The sequence below is a fragment of the Eleutherodactylus coqui genome, chromosome 13 (genome assembly GCF_035609145.1).
Source record: "Eleutherodactylus coqui strain aEleCoq1 chromosome 13, aEleCoq1.hap1, whole genome shotgun sequence".
Lineage (NCBI taxonomy): Eukaryota > Metazoa > Chordata > Amphibia > Anura > Eleutherodactylidae > Eleutherodactylus > Eleutherodactylus coqui.
In genome coordinates this window covers 44,713,736-44,733,178 of record NC_089849.1, presented here as the reverse complement: position 1 = coordinate 44,733,178, position 19,443 = coordinate 44,713,736, and the positions used below count along the sequence as shown (strand labels likewise).

At 43.6% G+C, this 19,443-nt stretch overlaps 1 protein-coding gene across 1 annotated transcript in view; it reads right to left on the bottom strand.

Moving 5' to 3' along the window:
• GPR179 (G protein-coupled receptor 179) overlaps window positions 1-19,443 on the bottom strand; it is a 31,731-nt gene that overhangs the window by 9,201 nt on the left and 3,087 nt on the right. The window contains exons 2-4 of the mRNA XM_066586758.1: window positions 11,258-11,366; window positions 7,274-7,358; window positions 6,896-7,089 (exon numbers count right to left, since the gene is read on the bottom strand). Coding sequence (XP_066442855.1) covers window positions 6,896-7,089; window positions 7,274-7,358; window positions 11,258-11,366 — 388 coding nt within the window. The remainder of the gene's footprint in view (window positions 1-6,895; window positions 7,090-7,273; window positions 7,359-11,257; window positions 11,367-19,443) is intronic.

Below are 19,443 nucleotides of genomic sequence, written 5' to 3'. Positions count from 1 at the left end.
ACCTTTAGAGTCTGGCGGGGGGCCCATAGTCTCTGGTTGTGAATCCGTTTTTTAGATTCCTTGACAACATATTGAGGAGATTTGCAGGAGGTGCGGAATCTTATATCCGCAATACAAGTGACTTTTTGGTTACAATAAGGGATCTTGATGTGACTGACGTGACAATACTAGCCTCGTTCGATGTCGTGTCACTGTATACCTCAATTAGGCATGATCGGGGTTTGGAGGCAATAAGGAGGTGTCTGATTGGTTCAGATTTTTCTTCTAACTGTGTTTGATTTGCCCAGTTGCTGCTTGAGTTCATCCTCACCAATAACTATTTAGTTTTTGGTGGGGTGTACTACTGGCAGGGACTTGGCACTGCTATGGGCTCTAATGTTGCACCGACTTACGTAAATGTTTTTATGTGCATGTTTGAGGAGGACCATATTTACACCTCTCAGCATTGGTTGAAGACCAAAAGCTGGTGGCAGTACATCGATGATGTTTTTTTGATTTGGGAGGGTACAATATCTGAACTACTGGCCTTTCAAAATATGCTAAATATGGTGAGCCCCGAAATACAATTTACGGTAAATTACTCTACGGAAAAAGTTCAATTTTTGGACTTAATGGTGTCTAAAAGATCTGGCAAATTGATGATGGATCTTTGTGTTAAGGCCATGGATAAGAAAAGCATCTTATCCTATGACGGTAATCATCCTAGGACTATGGTGGTGTCAATTAAGAAACATTGGTCAATTTTACTTAAGGGCTGTGAGAATATTCCCGAATTTTCAATTAAACCAATTATGTCCTATGGGCGAGTCCCTAACCTCAGGAATAGCTTGGTTAGACCATTATTTGATGTCAGTAGAGTGGAGACTCAGACAAGATTTGCCCCACTGAAAAATAGAAATTTTCCATGCCATAACTGTTCATGCTGTGGTAATTTAGTGAAAGGGAATACATTTAGCCATCCATCGACTGGTAAGAAATACAAGATCAGAGGAAGGTACACCTGTTCGTCATCCTATGTTGTCTACCTTATTACTTGTCTGTGTGGACTGGAGTACATTTGTGAGACAACTACTGAGGTAAGAACCCGTATCGTAAAACATAAGAGCACCACACGGACCAAGGACTTAGAACTTTCAATACTTAACACTTTTTCGAAGTAAAACATACTGTCAGTCAACTCAGGTTTAGAGTCATAGAACATGTATGCCGCCACATTCTTTTTGCTCTACTTATAGACTGTTAGTGGAACCATGGTTCAGGTTCCCTGAGTGGCACGGCGTTTTGAACCCCATTGGGTTAGTTCCTTTTGAGTGCTGTTGGTATACACTTTTGTTGGTGTCTTTTTTAACCACTTCCACCTAGCATGTGGATGTGTATATATATATATATATATATATATATATATATATATATATACATATACACACACATCCACATCCTAGGTGGGAAGGAGTACTTGCAAAATGACCTATATTTACATAGAAACATAGAAAATTGATAGAAAAAGAGCACATGATCCATCTAGTCTGCTCTTATATTATTTCCTTTTTATTTCTCTCTTACAATAGATCTATTCTTACATCAGGCAGCTTGATTTATTTATGGTTGATTTTTCAACCAGATCCGTTGAAGGTTTGTTCCAAGCATCTACTATTCTTTCAGTAAGAAAAAAATTCTTGACATTACTTCTGATTCCCCCTCCCCCCAACTAATCTCTGATTGCGCCCCTTTGTTCTAGTGTTTAGCTTCCCAATAAAGACACATTTAATCCTGAACCTTATTTATATATTTAACATCTTTAAAAGTTTTGATCATGCCCTTCCTCTTCAGTCTTTCCTCCATGTAACATATATGGAGGTTTCCATCATGTCGCCCCTCTCCCCTCCTGTAACATATATAAAAGTTTCCATCATGTCTTTCTTCTCCCTTCTCTCCTCCTGTAACATATATAAAGGTTTTCATCATGTCCCCTCTCCCTTCTTCCCTCCTGTAACATATATAAAGGTTTCCATCATGTCCTCCTCTCCCTTCTCTTCTCCTGTAACATATATAATGATTTCCATCATGTCCCTCCTCTCCCTTACATACTCCTGTAACATATATAAATGTTTCCATCATGTCCTCCTCCTGTAACATATATAAAGGTTTCCATCATGTCCCCCCTCTCCCTTCTCTCCTCCTGTAACATATATAATGATTTCCATCATGTCCCTCCTGTCCCTTACGTACTCCTGTAACATATATAAAGGTTTCCATCATGTCCCCTCTCCCTTATGTACTCCTGTAACATATATAAAGGTTTCTATCATGTCCTTCCTCTCCCTTCTCTCCTCCTGTAATATATATTAAGGTTGCCATCATGTCCCCTTCTCTCCCTTTTCTCCTCCTGTAACATATATAAAGGTTGCCATCATGTCCCCTTCTCTCCCTTTTCTCTTCATGTAACATATGTAAAGGTTTCTATCATGTCCTCCTCTCCCTTCTCTCCTCCTGTAATATATATTAAGGTTTCCATCATGTCCCCCCTCTCCCTTTTCTCCTCCTGTAACATATATAAAGGTTTCCATCATGTCCCCTTCTCTCCCTTTTCTCCTCCTGTAACATATATAAAGGTTGCCATCATGTCCCCTTCTCTCCCTTTTCTCTTCATGTAACATATGTAAAGGTTTCTATCATGTCCTCCTCTCCCTTCTCTCCTCCTGTAACTATATATAAAGGTTTCCATCATGTCCCCCTCTCTTTTCTCTTCTCCTGAAACATATATAAAGGTTTCCATCATGTCCCCCTCTCTCTTCTCTCCTCCTGTAACATATATAAAGGTTGCCATCATGTCCTCCTCTCCCTTCTCTCCTCCTGTAACATATATAAAGGTTTCCATCATGTCCCTCCTCTCTCTTCTCTCCTCCTGTAACTATATATAAAGGTTTCCATCATGTCCCCCTCTCTTTTCTCTTCTCCTGAAACATATATAAAGGTTTCCATTATACCCACCCTCCCTTCTTTAAATTCTTTAAATCTTACCTAGTAAAGTTTGTTCTTGAGACCTTCCACCATTTTTAATGCCCATCATATGGATGGCGTGGGCTCAAATAGTATGGGCTCAGATGCTGAGTCCGTGCCATCTGCAGCAGAAGCCAGCTATAACTGACAGCTTGCCAACTGCTGCGTTGGCAGAGATCTGCAAAAAAATTATCCTCAGCATTAACCCCTTGCAATCAATATTGATTGCGGCATGTATGGAGCTAACAGAGGGAAGACGCTCTTTCTGCGACGTCATCAGCCCTCCACAATAAAGTCATGGAGGGTTTATGAGTTTTCTTGGCACCCAGAGGCCTAACATGGCCTCCGGATCTGCCATCACTTCTAATGTAAAAGAATAGTATAATACACTGTAGTACAGAAGTACTGCAGTCTGGCCTTCTGGTCTGCCATGGATTCTAATGTAAAAGAATAGGGATAATGCACTGCAGTACAGAAGCATTACAGTGTATTATCTGAGTGAACATAAAGACAAGTCCCCTAAAAAGACATAAAAAATATAAAAGAAATAAAAATAGTAAAAAAAACACATAAATTGACAAAAATAAAAATTTATGCACTTTATCCTATGTTTTAATTTCGATTACCAAAGAAACACAATATAAGAGCCTAAACAGGCAAATGTGTTTTTGTGTGCATGAAACTCATGATTGCAAAACGTGACAAAGCGGACCCATTGATTTCAATGGGTTTGTTCTTATGAGTCGAAGGCTGGTCAACAAAATGAAGGGGAAGGGTGTGACCCAGCGGACAACCCTTGTTCATGCAAAATTTTATGTTTTTTTCACTATGCCTGCCCCCGCCCAAATAAATTAATAAAAGTTATATAATACATATGTACCCCAAAATGGTAGCTACAGCTCATCACACAAAACAACAAGCCCTTGCACAACTCCGTTCATGGAAAAATAAAAACGTTCTGGTTCTTTGAATGTAGCAATGCAAAATATATATATATTTTTTTTTAAAAAGGTTTTTATTGTAAAAAAAAGTGAAGAAACCTTAAAAAATATAACAAGGTTATTGTCGTAATTGTACTGACTTGCAGAAAAAGCTTATGTAATTTATACCCCATAGTAAATGCAGTAAAGAAGCAGAATTGATGTGTTTTTTCCCCCCTGCCCTCAAAAAAAAATTACTAAAAGTTCTACAATACATTATGTGTACATTAAAATCGTATCAATAAGAATTATGGCTCATCATGCAAAGTATGAGCCATCATGTGGTTAGGGGGGCATGTGCCCCAAGTGCAATGAGGGGTGGAGCCAGACCAGCCTACAATTAAAAGAGGCAATCAGCTGCTTGCTGCAGAAAAGCAGAGGAAGAGATATCTTTAGAGCTAGAGGACCCTTGATGTGATAATAAGGTGACCAGTCACATGTATAGTAGGGCTGATGTATAGTAGACCTTTGATGATGTCATGAGTATGTCAGATCAGTCATGTGTGGAAGGAGTCAAACTTCGGGCTGCTCAAATGTTTCTACAGTACATGAAATGAATATCCTCATTAGCAGGTAAGAGATATCTAATAATGTGGAGGGGTCACTGTCACTGTGGGGGGCACAAAGGGGGCTTATTACTGCATAGGAGAAGCTGGGAGAACATAAGACCCTCGATCCCTAGTAACACCCCTGGCTGCTAGAACTGCACTGATGAGTCAGTTAGTACCATGTTCACATGGTGTTTTTCACTGTTGATTTGAGGTGGAATCTATGCCAATTCCCCATGAAATCCACAGTGAAATCCATATTTGAAGTCTCTCATAGGTTTTAATGAGGCTCCATGCTGTAGTATATACGGTGTGGATTTTTTTGCACATGAAGTTGAAATCCACATGCGGAAGAAGAAGGAATGACGTGTCAATTCTACAGTAAGAAAAATCCCACGCAGATTTTTCCCATTGACTTTGTGAATCTGCGGCTCTAACAAAGGAAAATCCACCATAGAAATCTACAGCAACCAAACGGATTTCTGATGTGGATTTCCATTTCCATTTACCTTGTGTGAACGGCCTAAGAGACTCAGTGATGTAGCAGAAAGTTGCAGATGAAATGCTGCTAGCAGCCATGAAGAGAAGTTGTGCAGAGGGGCCTCAAACTGAATTTTTGCATTGGGGTCCATGAGTCATTAGTCAAGCCCCTGGACTTAGTGTAGGGCCACATTGCGGTAAGGGCACAGTATAGCCAAAAACTGCACTAAGATACTGCGTGGCACGGATTCAAATTGATTGTTAAATGTTGCACAATTTTGCGGGTACACAGCGGCTTTACCATTGGGCCAATGACAATCAGTTCTGCAAACTGTGCCAACATGCTGTCCAACGCATATGTCAGCTGCGTCATGGCTGCCCAGAAGACGCAGTGTGGAAGGTTATCCTTAGATGTCCACATCCAAGCACTACAATGTAAGAACCGAATACATTTTTTAAAAAGTTATGTTATAGTCATGAATTGGTTGTGTGCGCCAAACGTTATCTTTGCCCCAGATGCAGGAAGACCCTGCTGCACTTCTGGCTATTTTGACGGAAAAATAAAAAAATGTTATGGCTTTTGAAAACGGGAGATGAAAATAGCAAAAAATGCCTAAAATAGACAGTGTAATTATGGGTTATGTAAATATAGAAAATAATAATGCTGGATCATCTTAGAACTCTTCTTTATAACTTTCCTCCATTATTCTGCCCTGGAAATGAATTTTAAAAATTTATAACTAGGCTCTAACACTTGCAATTGTTATGATTTGCGCCCATAGCTGCCATCTTGCCTTACCCATCTGTCGCTGGCGATGTGCTCTGGCTGCCAGTCAGTGTGTCACTGCTGCCTGAAGGGCTAGCATGCATGCACACGCCTGCCCCTCTGTCTTGGAGGCCAAGACGTGTCCTGCAAATCTATCCCCATCCAATCTCTGTCCACCTCTACTTTGGGTCTCTGGTTCTTGTTACAAGTGTGTGTCGTTTGTTCTGCCAGCTACCACTAGACAGCAGTACTTGACTTTACCTATAGCAGTTACCTTTATTGGATACTATCGATATCTCCCAGGAGTCGGATACCCCAGGACTTGCAGTCGTGCTAAATTGTGTAACAACCAAACAGTCAAAAGAACAAATTTCTGACCCTAACACCAGACACAACTGTCCCTGAGTAATCTTCAGATATTCCTAATGGCAACCCTATCTGAAACACTGTCCCTGACGAATAATGGGAGGACAAAAAGAATACCAAATAAACCAAAGCTGAACTATAACAAGACCAATCAGATACGAACCGGGAAGGAGCAGACAAAACCAGAAGGCTAGACAGCAAAGATGAGACTGATAAGAACAAGATAGTACAAGTGAACAAGGAATACTGGATTTAAATGCCCATAGCTTACACTATAACCAGCACCACACTGAAGAAGCAAAGCAATTGCCCCAACAACAAGCTAATAGAGAGATCATTAAACAGCAGGAGCATTCCTTCCAATCACAACATAATTTTCCTAGCCAATGAGGTTCGCCTTGACACACACTGACACAGTCTAACCAGTGGTGACATTGTCAGGCCGTATTCACAAGGGTGAGTATAATTCTGGTAATTGAAAAACTGACCGTTTTCCATGCAGTTTTCATGCATCTGCTATGTGTTTTTGTGATATTCAAGTGCATAGAATTTGCAATTTGCATTGAATAACAGAAGAATGGCATAAATTTTAGGAAAATATGCTCCAGAATTGCTATCTTGTGAAGAATACAGGTATTTACTGAAAAATACATATCAGAAGAATTGCTGGACCTCTTGAAACCGATATCTTGAAAGACATTCTTGCATAGCTTAATAACCTTTATGGTGGTGAAAACACCTCGGCTCGCACTCACTTTGCTCTCTCGGAAGTTGTAGGACACCAGCATACTTAAGAAGACTCCCAACATCCCAGCGGCTTGTAATGACAACACAGTAACACGCAGCACCCAGTCTTCTTGCACCATGCAAGGTGAGCTGTCTACACAAGTGGCGCAGCCTTTACTACAAGGTAGACAGGAAGTGGCCCCAAGGTAAAAGTTGTCTTGACCTGCACGGCATATAAATATATAGATGGAATGACATGTATACATTATGTAAACACATATATACATTTATTGCAACACACACACACACAAAATACAAAAGTGATAGTAGATAGCCGTACGTCTATATTTAAGAATACACATCTATGTACATATACACATAGATATTTGCACACAATGTTACGTTACCCTCAGGCTGTCTCCTGTAATAGCCAGGCTGGCACACGCATCGGTACCTGCCCAAGATGGAGCCGTCTCTTTCATCCGACACGCACTAAGAGGGGGATACGCAGCTCAGAACATGCCAACTACATAAGACTACTAATACTGGACATTTTAATTATTTATCCCATACTACGACTCATTAACTGCCTAGAAGAACTCCTATCTTGAGTGCAATGTCAATATCTGAGAGATTTTCAAATATATATCAGAGGTTGTCCAGGATTAGAAAGACATTGCCTCTTTCTTCCAAAAACAGCGCCACACCTGTCCACAGGTTATGTCTGGTATTGCAACTATCACTTCAGTTGAAGCTCAGCAGCAATTTGACACAACACATGGAGATTTGTAGTGCTGTTTTTGGAAGAAAACATCCATGGTTTTCTAATCTCCCCCTATACACGATCCTACAAAAAGTAATTGGACAATTGAGCAAGAATCAGAAGTAGTATTTATTTCCATATGTTAATACTTCGTGGGGTCTTATTTGGCCCTAATAACATTGGATACTTTCTTCAGCTGTTTTTTCCCTCCATTCATCCTGCAAATGTCTGATGCAGAGGTGCATAATTCCAGTCCTCAAGGAAGCCCAACAGGTCATGTTTTATGGATTTCCTCAGTATTGCAAAGGTAATATAATTATTGCCAGTGCCTCAGACATTACTAGAGAAGTCTAGTATGAAAACATGACCTGTTGAAGTCCTTGAGTTGTGCACCTCTAGTCTGGTGAGTTCTTTAAAAGAAGATTCATCGGCCTGTCTACAATGGTGCAAGGAACATCATTATTAGACAGTTGAGCAATGGTAGAAGGTTGTATGGAGTAACGAATCACGCTACTCCATCTTCAAATCAGATGGATGTACCTGGGTGTGGAGGATCCTGGGCAACACCTTTAACCTGAGTGTGTTGTGCCAAGAGTTAAGTATGGCAGACATTCCGTTATGGTCTAGGGATGTTTTACGTGGCATGGTCTCAGGCCGTTGGTTGAAATGACAAGAACCATAAACCTTGACATCCTAGACAATAATGTACTGCCGACAATGTGGCAATACTCTGGAAATGCTTAGCAATACTTCAAACAGGACAACATGCCTTCTCACAAATCCAACCTGAACCCAACTGAACATCTTTGGGATGAACTGGAATATTGGGTCAGTGTCCATCTTCTTTGAGAAAACTCTCCAGCCATTTGCAGGATGAATTGAGGGTAATACCAGCTGAAGTGTAGCAGATGTTAGTAAAAAGTATGTCACAGAGAGTATCCAATGTCATTAGGGCCAAAGAAATAAATACTACTTTTGATTCTTGCTCCAGAGTCCAATTACTTTTGGTGGGATAGTGTAATAATCCAATAGCAAAAATAAAATACATTAAATTACTAAACCACCAAAATTTTTAACTGACATTCTAACATATCTCAACAAAAGGCTTAATGAGCTTGTGTTTCTCCAGATACACTCATTGTCGAAAAAAACAATCCCTGCCCTAGAAGGAGTTGTCGGAATAAAATGAAGCTTTCTCTCTGTGATTGTAACACTGATATAAATCAGAGATTACAATATCAGAGCAAAAGGATAATTTATTGCAAAAAACTGACCCCTTAAAGGGAGACTCTAGTACCCTGTTGTACCGCCTCTAGCTTGGATACAAGATGTGATACAGGCGGCCATGGAGGCTCTAGTACCCTGTTGTACCGCCTCTAACTTGGATACAAGATGTGATACAGGGGAGCATGGAGGCTCTAGTACCCTGTTGTACCGCCTCTAGCTTAGATACAAGATGTGATACAGGCGGCCATGGAGGCTCTAGTACCCTGTTGTACTACCTCAAGCTTGAATGCAAGATATGATACAGGTCGCCATGGAGGCTCTAGTACCCTGTTGTGCCGCCTCTAGCTTGGATACAAGATGTGATACGGCCGGGCATGGAGGCCCAGGTACCCTGTTGTATCTCCTCTAGTTTAGATACAAGATGTGATACAGGTGGGCATGGAGGCTCTAGTACTCTGTTGTACCGCCTCTAGCTTGGATACAAGATGTGATACGGGGGGGGGGGGTGCATAGAGGCTCTAGTACACTGTTGTACCCCTCTCTAGCTTGGATACAAGATGCGATACAGTCGGGCATAGAGACTCTGGTACCCTGTTGGGCCACCTCTAGCTTGGATACAAGATGTGATACAAGCAGGCATGGAGACTCTAGTACCCTGTTGGGTCGTCTCTAGCTTGGATACATGGACGGGCATGGAGGCATACAGGTTCTATATGGTATCCTGCAGCATATTGCTCCACATTTGCAGTAACTGAGCCTCTAGATCATGAAAACTAATAGGTTGTTGAAGTTGGTGTCCCAGATGGTCCCATACATGTTCTATTGGTGATGACTCTGGCAACCGGGTAGGCCACGGAAGTATTGCAATGTTGTGGAGACATTCCTGTGACCCCCTTGTGTGTGCATGATCGAACATTATCCTGCAGGACATGTCTGTTGGAAGCCGCCATGAGAGGAACACATGTGGCTGCAGGATGTCCTGAACTTATCGCTGAGCTGTCGTTGTCCCTCGTACCACTACTTGCGGTGACCGACTGTCATATGTGAAGGCCCCCCAGACCATCACACCAGCCGGGTGCAGTGTGCAGCTCCACAGCAAAGACAATATTTGGGCGCTCACCACTAGGTCTACAAACATGGCCGTTGTCAGTGCCCAAACTAAACCTGGATTTCTCACTGTTCAGTTTAGTCGTTCATTAGGGCTCATGTCCACGGGGAAAAGAAGAATTAAAATCCGCAGCGGATTTTAACTCTTCTCCCGCGCGCGGATCCGCACCCCATAGGGATGCATTGACCACCCGCGGGTAGATAAATACCCGCGGATCGTCAATAAAAGTGATTTTAAAAAAAATGGAGCATGAAAAAATCTGGACCATGCTCCATTTTCATGCGGGTCTCCCGCGGGGACGGCTCCCGCGGGCTTCTATTGAAGCCTATGGAAGCCGTCCGGATCCGCGGGACACAAAAATCACATTTTACTTACCCGCTCCGGTTCTTCTCTTCGGCGCCGCGCCATCCTCTCTCAGCCGCGGCCGGATCATTTTGCTTCGGCCCGGCGCATGCGCGGGGCACGTCACCGACGTCATCGTGCACATCCGCCGAGCCGAAGAATGAAGATCCGGCCGCGACGAGAGAAGATGACGCCGCAGCGAAGAGAAGAAACGGAGCGGATGGGAGGTGAGTTTATTGTCATTTATTTTTCTTTTCAGCGCTCATGTCCGCGGGGCAGGAGGGGCCCGCTGCAGATTCTACATGTAGAATCCGTAGCGGGCCCGATTTTCCCCGTGGACATGAGGCCTTATACCACTGCAAACGAAGGTGATGGTGGGTATCATACTCAGTACACGTAATGGGTGCTGTGAGACCAAATGTACTTCAGCCCAGCGCTTGAAAATGGTTCCAACAGGCACATGGGCCTATAATGATGGTGCCACGTGTCTTTGGATCGCGAACAACGAAAACAGTTGGAGTTGCTCATGCTTGCCTTTTTATAGGCCAAGGATGGAACCACTATTAGGGTCTCTGGTGACAAAACCATTCATCTAATCAAACCCAACTCTAATCATTCTCTGCCTGAGATGTAACTGCATGCCGAGTTTTGCAGCAAAACGACAACTTCTTTTAGGGGTGGGATCTTTTTTTTTACAAAGAGTAAATTTTGATACAATATATCAAAAATAAGGAACAAACTTCTTTAAGGGGTTGTACAGGTTTAAAAAACCATGGCTGCTGTTTTGAAAGAAGCTGCACTACCACACACTACCTGTAGACGGTGTGGCACTGTTTTTCTAATCGTGTACAACCCTTTCATTCCAACAACATTTTCCCATCTCGTATAACAAAATGTATCATTCATTCTGATAGTCCTGTGTCCAAGTGATTTAAGTTGTCAATTCATTACCTGTGTACTGTTCTCATCACAGTTGTGAGTGTTGGCAAACCAGGCAGAGCCTTGGGAGCACTGGTCTATGCCCAGACTCAGTAATCGCACATCCACATGCAATGTTCCCCTATGGAAAGAAGAAAAGGATAAACGTTATCTACACTAGTGGTATCAGGTGGGTATGTTACCTCTGAGCACCAATTTACAGATTATTATACATAGAGTGAATGGCCACTTTATTAGCGCCCCCGACCCTTTCAGTGCAGCATAAAATCAAGTTACAAGCTTTCTGTGGATCAATTTCAGTGTGAATCCACATTAGAATAGGAAAATCAAGCAATCTGAATGACTTCCATCGGTATGGTCATTGGTGCTAGACTAGCTGGGCCAGGGATTTCTCTGCCAACCTTGTGGGGTTTCCTTGTGCAGTGGTATGGAGAGCATACCAAGGATGGTGTGATTGAGTAACATCCAACAAAAGTGGATCCTGTGGATGTAGACACAACCCGTCGACGAAAGGAGTCAGTGGAGGATGTCAAGAATCATTCTGATGAACTGGGGGTACACAGTCAAACTGTAGCTAAATACAATGCTGACACTCCAACCAACATCTCTGAACATATAACTCGTCATTCATTAACACAGATGGGCTATAACAACTGATGACCAATTTCAGCGCCATTACTGTCCTAGATTGGCTCCATACGGGCGAGAAAATTGCGCGATAATCAGTAAAAAAGCTGACTATGAAACCAATGGTTTACAATGGTTTCCTTCCCATCTGAGATGTTTTCACTGATGCGATGCGAGGTGGATGAAAGGTCGTGGCTTGCTCTATATTTCTGCTGTGTGCGAGTGTTTGATTGTTTTTTCAGCAGATAGTTGGTCGCCCTGAGAGAAACAGAAAGTTGAGACTCCAGTGGGCAAAAGAGCACAAAAATTAGGTCACTAAGGAGTGCATAAAAATGTCGCCTGCTTGGATGGATCCAGATTATTGTTGGGCCATGCTTAGAGGATGTGAGCATTTGGTACAAGCAGCATGAGTCGATGAACCTATCCTGTAAGCTGTTCAGAAAATGTCAGTATCTCCATCTAATCTGCGGCAACTACAAGAATCTTCCTGTCCGCAGGGGCCGATATTTCTGTAGAATGATTTTAACACCTAGTAAAATCTATGCTGCAACAAATTGCTGAGGTTCTGTGAGCCAAAGGAGCTCCAACGTGCTATTAGGTGGGGGTCTCTAATAAAGTGATTAATCACTGTATCAAAGTACTAATGACCAACCGTCCGTGAGTGAGTTACATGCTCCGCCCCTGATCACATTACGGTGACGTCATCACAGCTGCTTCACTTTATTAAAAACCTGCAGACCCGAGCAGCAGCCATGTGCTTACAAGACATGTGATGATGTCACCATCATGTGATCAGTCACCTGTGTGGGAGGAGTCTGGGTCAAATGACCTGGAGGTGATCAGTGTGTGCAGGACTCTGTTGTGCCAGTTCTGATCCCTGTTATATGGGATGAAGAATGTATGTAGCAGAGTTATTTGTGTGTGTGCGCGTGTGTAGCTGAGCCGTGTGTGATGTGTGTGTAACAGAGTCGCGTGTGTGTGATGTGAATGTAGCACAGCTGACGCACGTGCGCTTGTGTGTCATGTGCACGTAGCACAGCGTCATATGTGTGACCTGCGTGTAGCAGAGCTGTCGCATGCTTAGCAGAGCTGTGTGTGTTTGTTTGATACGCGTGTAACAGAGCTGTGTGTGTGACATGCATGTAGCAATGCAATGACGGTGAAGTAATCACAACAGGTCCTAAAATAGCAGCCGTGTGCTTATAACTCCAATGCCTTTCATTATATTACATTATACAAATAACACATCTGGAAGTCATTCAACTAAATAGCCATTTAAATTGGGGTGTGGTTGTGTCCGGTGTGCAAAAAACATGTCTTGGTGGGTGTAAACAGGTAGTGGTTCATCTATGAATGACTGCCTGTTTACCATGAATAGCGGTGGACGGATGAAAGCTCTGGGATTATTGCTCCGGTGTGAAAGCAAGCACAGGAGAAGTAATCGTTGGAACGACTGTCAGCTGCTTAAATGCTAAAAGGGGCTTTGCTGTTAGGAAAAAAAAATAAATTCTTACCTATTCCTCGCCTGTTAGTCTTCTTACTGCATCTTCTCCTCCCTGATCTTCTCCTGACTCCTGCAGTCCCCAGGGTCACCTCACCTCCAGCCAGCTGGATCCTCTTCTTCCTGTTTTGAAGTGTACATTCTCGGCATTCTCCTTCCTGCAGATCAGTGTACCCAGTCTCTAGTGATGTAACGTTCACTGCCTAGCAGGGAATGCCGAATCCTAAGCCGGGCTATTGCCGAGGCTGTGCATGCGTACTGTCTCGTGGCAATAGTATATGAACACTTGCTGTGACACAGCGAGCATGCACAGCATCGGCAATAGCCCGGCATAGGATTCGGCATTCCCTGTTAGGAAGTGAACACTACATCACTAGTGACTGGGTACACTGACCTGCAGGAAGGAGACTGCAGAGAATGTACATAACCACAGGAAGAAGAGGATCCGGCCAGTTGGAGGTGAGGTGACCCGGGGGACTGCAAGAGCGAGGAGAAGATCGGTGAGGTGAAGCTCTATTAAGAAGACTGCCAGGGAAGGTAAAGGTAAGCTTAGATTTTTTTTTCTAATGACAGAACACCTTCAACAATCGTCCCTTCTATAAGAACCCTTATAGCCGGGGCCGTGGAGTCGGTAAGCCAAACCTCTGGACTACAACTCCTCAATTTTTCCCAGACTCTGACTCCTTCATATATGACTCATGTTTTTAAGTGATACATTTACGGTATTAAAATGGTAACATCAGGCTTTTCATCACCATTAGACCCCCTGTCCACGGACGTGATTTCGCCGGTGGTGAATCGCCGGCGAATCCCACCGTCTGCAGCTTTCCATAGCGTTGCTATGGAAAGCACAGGCCCCCTATCCATGAGCGGAGAATCATTGCGATTCTCCGCTCGCGGCTGGCAATTTACAGCATGCTGCGAATTGCCGCGATTTTCCGTGGTCAGCCTATCTGTCAGATGGGCTGACCGGCAGAGATTCGTCTGTGGCTCCGGCTCCCGGGCGGCAGCTCCCGCAGCAGAGATCCGCCGCAGCATACTGCAACGCCCTTGGACAGGAGGCCTTAAAATGCTAAAATAATCAAGGTATTTAGATAGAACATAAAATATATACAATTTCATAACACAAAATGTTACAAAATTGTAAATATGCAATACATTATGCAGAATTTGTTACATATTTCCTCTCATAGTCATTTAAGAAAGTTTTGAAATGTCATATATATATATATATATATATTCACTGAATAGAACATTAATACTTATAAGGCATTTTCAAAATGTTCTTACATTCCTATGAAAGCAAATATGAAGCAAATTCTGCATTGAATTAATTATAACATATCTATAATATATATATATATTTATAAGCTGAAGTCAGGACATTGCTACTGACTCTAACTCCACAACTCCGCTTCCACAGCCCTGCTAAGAATTTCGCTGACTATGCAGTGGGGCAGTTATGCAGGTCCCATACATAAAAAAAGTGTTGGCCAAAATGACCACTTTTAACTACTCCTTTGACTATCATCCATTAATGGACAGGGTATTATGTGCAAATCAGAGGCGTAACTAGGAGCCCTTGGGCCCCGATGCGAAATCTGTAACAGGGCCCCCTATCTACAATGTGCCATTTATAATACTGGTGTCTTGGTATGTAACAGGGGGGCCTTAGGGCCCCCTAAGGCTCCTGGGCCCGGTAGCAATTGCAACCTCTGCACCCCCTATAGGTACACCCCTGGTGCAAATGACCAATTATCAATAGGGCTGGACTGTTTTGGACAGAACAGGTAGTGCATGATACAATCAGCCATTTTCCTTCTGGCAGATTGCCATAGTTATGTCATGTATATTTGTGCTGGCCCGAAAACTGCACTCACATGACTGATTCTTGACACCATCTGTCAGCAACTTCAAGTCATGTTTACGGCCAACTTTAGTATTTTGATATGACTTGCATACCAGATGCCACCCAATAAACTATCTTCTTTAAAGACTACACTTCCCAGAATGCAAATCAACAGGAGAAGACCTGTGTAATACTGAGCCAGCAAGGAATTGTGGGTGATGAGTTTTAAAGGCTGCAGAATTATAAATGCAGCTCTAGGTTATAATGTAGTATGTAATCACTGATGGAATATCCTTCGTATAGGCAATCAATGTATATTTCAGTGAAGGTCCGACCAGATTTTCAGCCCAGAGTAGCACATATCAGTGCACCGTCTCCAGCACGTCGGACAGCACATGGATGGGAGAATCTGGGGCGCAACTTTCTGTTTGGCCATGTGCACGTACCCTTATATAGGTTCTTCCAGGGGCATAACTATAGATGGTGCAGGGGATGCGGTTGCACTCGGGCCCAGGAGCCTTAGGGGGCCCATAAGGCCTCTCTTCTCCATATAGGGAGCCCAGTACTATGAATAAAGCATTATAGATGGGGGCCCTGTTACAGGTTTTGCATTGGGGCCCAGAAGCTTCAGGTTACGCCTCTGGGTTCTTCTAATGCTAACTTCACATGGTCGAGCGCAATATCGGACCGTGGTTTGATATCGGGCCTAGCCCATGGTGCGATGCCACCCGTCCTACTGAAAACAATGGGAGATGCAAGAGCAAGCACTAGATAGAGCATGCCGCGCTGCAATGCGGGAAAACATCGCTTGTGTGTATGACCCCATTCAACAGATGCCATTTTCTCACCCATGTGAAGGCGGCCTGAGGGTCGGGGCTTATTCACAAGGGTGAGAATCTCACAGACATCTTTTTCAATCAAAACCGCCTCGCATCGACGTCAAAAACACACATTGGCAAGCGCGATATTAGACCAAGTTTCCAGGCCCAATAGGCCTTGCCCTATCTTTTGACATGATGTGCAGCAGGCGCCCATAGACTCCTATGGCAGCAGGAAAAAGGGGAGGGAGAGGGAGTTACCCTGCGCACAACACTGGGGGAAAAAAGGACAGATTACCCTATTTAAGCATTATTGGTCATTTTGAGTATTTCTGCCGATCGTTGGTTTCCATCGCTTCTGCGTATTATTTAATATTCGCGCAATGGCGCCCCATGTGATTGGCATGAAATACACAAATAAAGACCGGGATTCGATTATGAAAAATCTTCATTCATGCAATTATACGGTGAGTACGGGCGAATGTAAAAATGCATGCGGTTGTGTGACGGAGGCCTCAAGCTGTATTTACATGGGTGATTTTCACATGCGAGTTCTATGCAATTGCGCGATGGACAGAACTCGCATCTGAAAAGAGCCCATTATTTTCAGTGGGTTAATATACAAGAGCGATTTTTTTTTTTCTCTCGATCCAATAGTCCAAGATCGAAAAGTCGCAGCATATGCTATTTTTGGGCAATTCTTGTTCAAGAATAGCTCATTATTTCCTATGGCAGCAAAAAACCGCCCTCGCATGCGGTGCAATTTGCATGTAAGTGCAATGCATTTTTTTTTTTACCAGTTTAACTATTGGAACCGCATGCATTTATTTCATGCACATCCGTGCGAATCGCACATTTTTACACGTACATGAAAATTGGCAAAAAACCTGTACAATCTAAGTCATATTTCACTGACCTACATCACACTCACCCGTGTTAATACGACCTTAGTGGGGTAATTGTCCGGGCCCTCCATGAGCATCAGAACTGGACCAAGGAGCAATGGAAGAAGGTGCCTGGTCTGATGGATCATGTCTTCCCTTACATCATGTGGATGGCTGGGTGTGTGCGTCACTTACTTGGGCAAGAGATGGCACCAGGATGCACCAAGGGAAGAAGATAAGCCGGCGGAGGCAGTATGATGCTTCGGGCAATGTGCGGGTGGGTATATGGGTCCTGGCATTCATATTACTTTGACACATGCCACCTACCTAATCATTGTACAGACCAAGTACCCCCCTTCATGGCAGCGGTATTACCGAGTGGCAGTGCCCTCTTCCAGTAGGATAATGCTCCGGCCATGCTGCAAAAACTGTTCAGGAATGGTCTGAGGAACGGGACAAAGATGAAGGTGATGACTTGTCCTGCAAATTCCCCAGATCTCAGTCTGATGGAGCATCTGTAAGATGTGCTGAAAAGACAAGTCTGATCTATGGAGCCGAACCTCACAACTTACAGGACTTGAAGGATCTGCTGCTAATGTCTTGGTGCAGAACAGATACCACAGGACACCTTCACAGATCTTGTGGCATCCCTGGCTCAAGAGGGTCAACAGAGCTGTTCTAGTGGCCCAAGGGGCAGCTATTACATTACCTAATGATAGCATTTGAAGATATCAAGCCTTGTGTGGTGCAGTGTTACGCAGCAAAAATGCAGTCCTAAGCTCTCACTCATGACCTCAAGGTTGTGAGTTCAATCCTTGATTGCTTCAGGTTTGACCCTATCCTTCTGAGGTTGGTAAAATGAGTACCCAGTTTGGTGGGGGAGTAATAAATAAATTACCTGAAAGTGCTGTAGAATCAGTTGATGCTATACAAAAATAATGAGTTATTAAAGGATGGCTTGTATTCAGGTTCATTCATATCTGCGCTTTGGGTTACTTTTTTCTGTTCCATTATGGGAACAGCATATTGGCCCCCACTGGCCGAGACCCAACGATGCTTCACTGACTCCATTGATTATAATAGGGTTAGATGTTGTCTGGCCACCCGGCATTTCACAAGCAGGAATAGTGCTGCATGCGGCGCTATTTCGTTCTGTATTCTAACGGAAATCAGAAATCCAAATGGAGCCTCTGATGCGGATGTGAACAGGCCCTTGGTAAGTGCAAGAAAACAAGGCAATAAATAAGTGGTAATGTATGAAAGGGCGGATGATGATGGATCAGACAGGGGTTGAGATGCGATCATCGAGGCATGACGTAATTGTAAAATGAGGGAAAGTCCAGAAGATGTATGAAAAACAGATTTACAGGTGAAAATGAATGGGATGAGTAAAGACTAAAGTTGGTCTTATACATTTTGTCAGCATCCCCACATGATCTGCTATGTATGAGGCCTGCCGGAGACTATCGAGGGAAGGAGGATCTGCATGTTGGATTTCCACATATCTAATCCACTATTCCAGCAGGAGATAAGCCCCTGGAGGGGACTGTCCGCGGCTTATACCTCGCTCCACCGTCTCTCCCGATTCCCCTGGAAGCATGCACACTAGGCCGCATTGAGCATGCATGATTCCCGGGGAGTCGGGGGAGATAGCCGTCGGCCATACGAATAGCCATATGAATGTGCCTTATGTGTATGAGCATCTTCAGTACATCATATAATATGGGGACAAGTGCACTTAAAGGGGTCATCCCCAAATCTAAAGTTATCCCCTATCCACAGGACACGGGAATGGCTTCATGATCGGTTGCTTCTCACACCTGCAGTGACGTCACACTGAACTGAGCTATGGCCGAGCATGTATGGCCACCGCTTCATTCATTTCAATGGGGCTAACAGAAATGGCAGAGCGCCTGTACCTCAGCTGTCTGTGACAGTCCCATTGAAGATGCTCAGTTTTTGCACCATTCAGTCTCCTCCTCACTGTGGGGGGTGCAGTCAACCCACAGTAAGAAGGAGTCCCCGCTTTCGGGTTTGGTGGGGTTCTCAGTGGTGAGACCCCCACCAACCATAAAGTTATCCCCTATCCTATGGATAGGGGATAGCTTTAGATTTTGGGATAATCCCTTTAAACTTTTCTGTTGTTCTTTGTTTTTCTTGTCATCAATGCAATTTGGATAGGGAAGTATATAGTTAACCCTTTCCAATCCAATTTGTATTCTGGTTTTCCTAGGGGGTTTACTCTTTTTCTGCCATTATACAACAGCGCTATATGCTGGCTAAAGCCAGTACTGCATGAGGTGACACGTTGGATAGGCTCCGACAGCAGAGAGGCTGGCAATATACAGTAAGAGAACCCTGATGGACGTCTTTCAACATCGGAGCTGTACAGCCCTAAATCATAATGTCTTCAGAGGTCAGACAGTGGATTGGAAAGGGTTAAGGGAACCTGTCACTACTTATGAACAGGCCAGGCTGCGAGGATGTACTTTTTGTACCCCCCCTGACTCCCCATACCT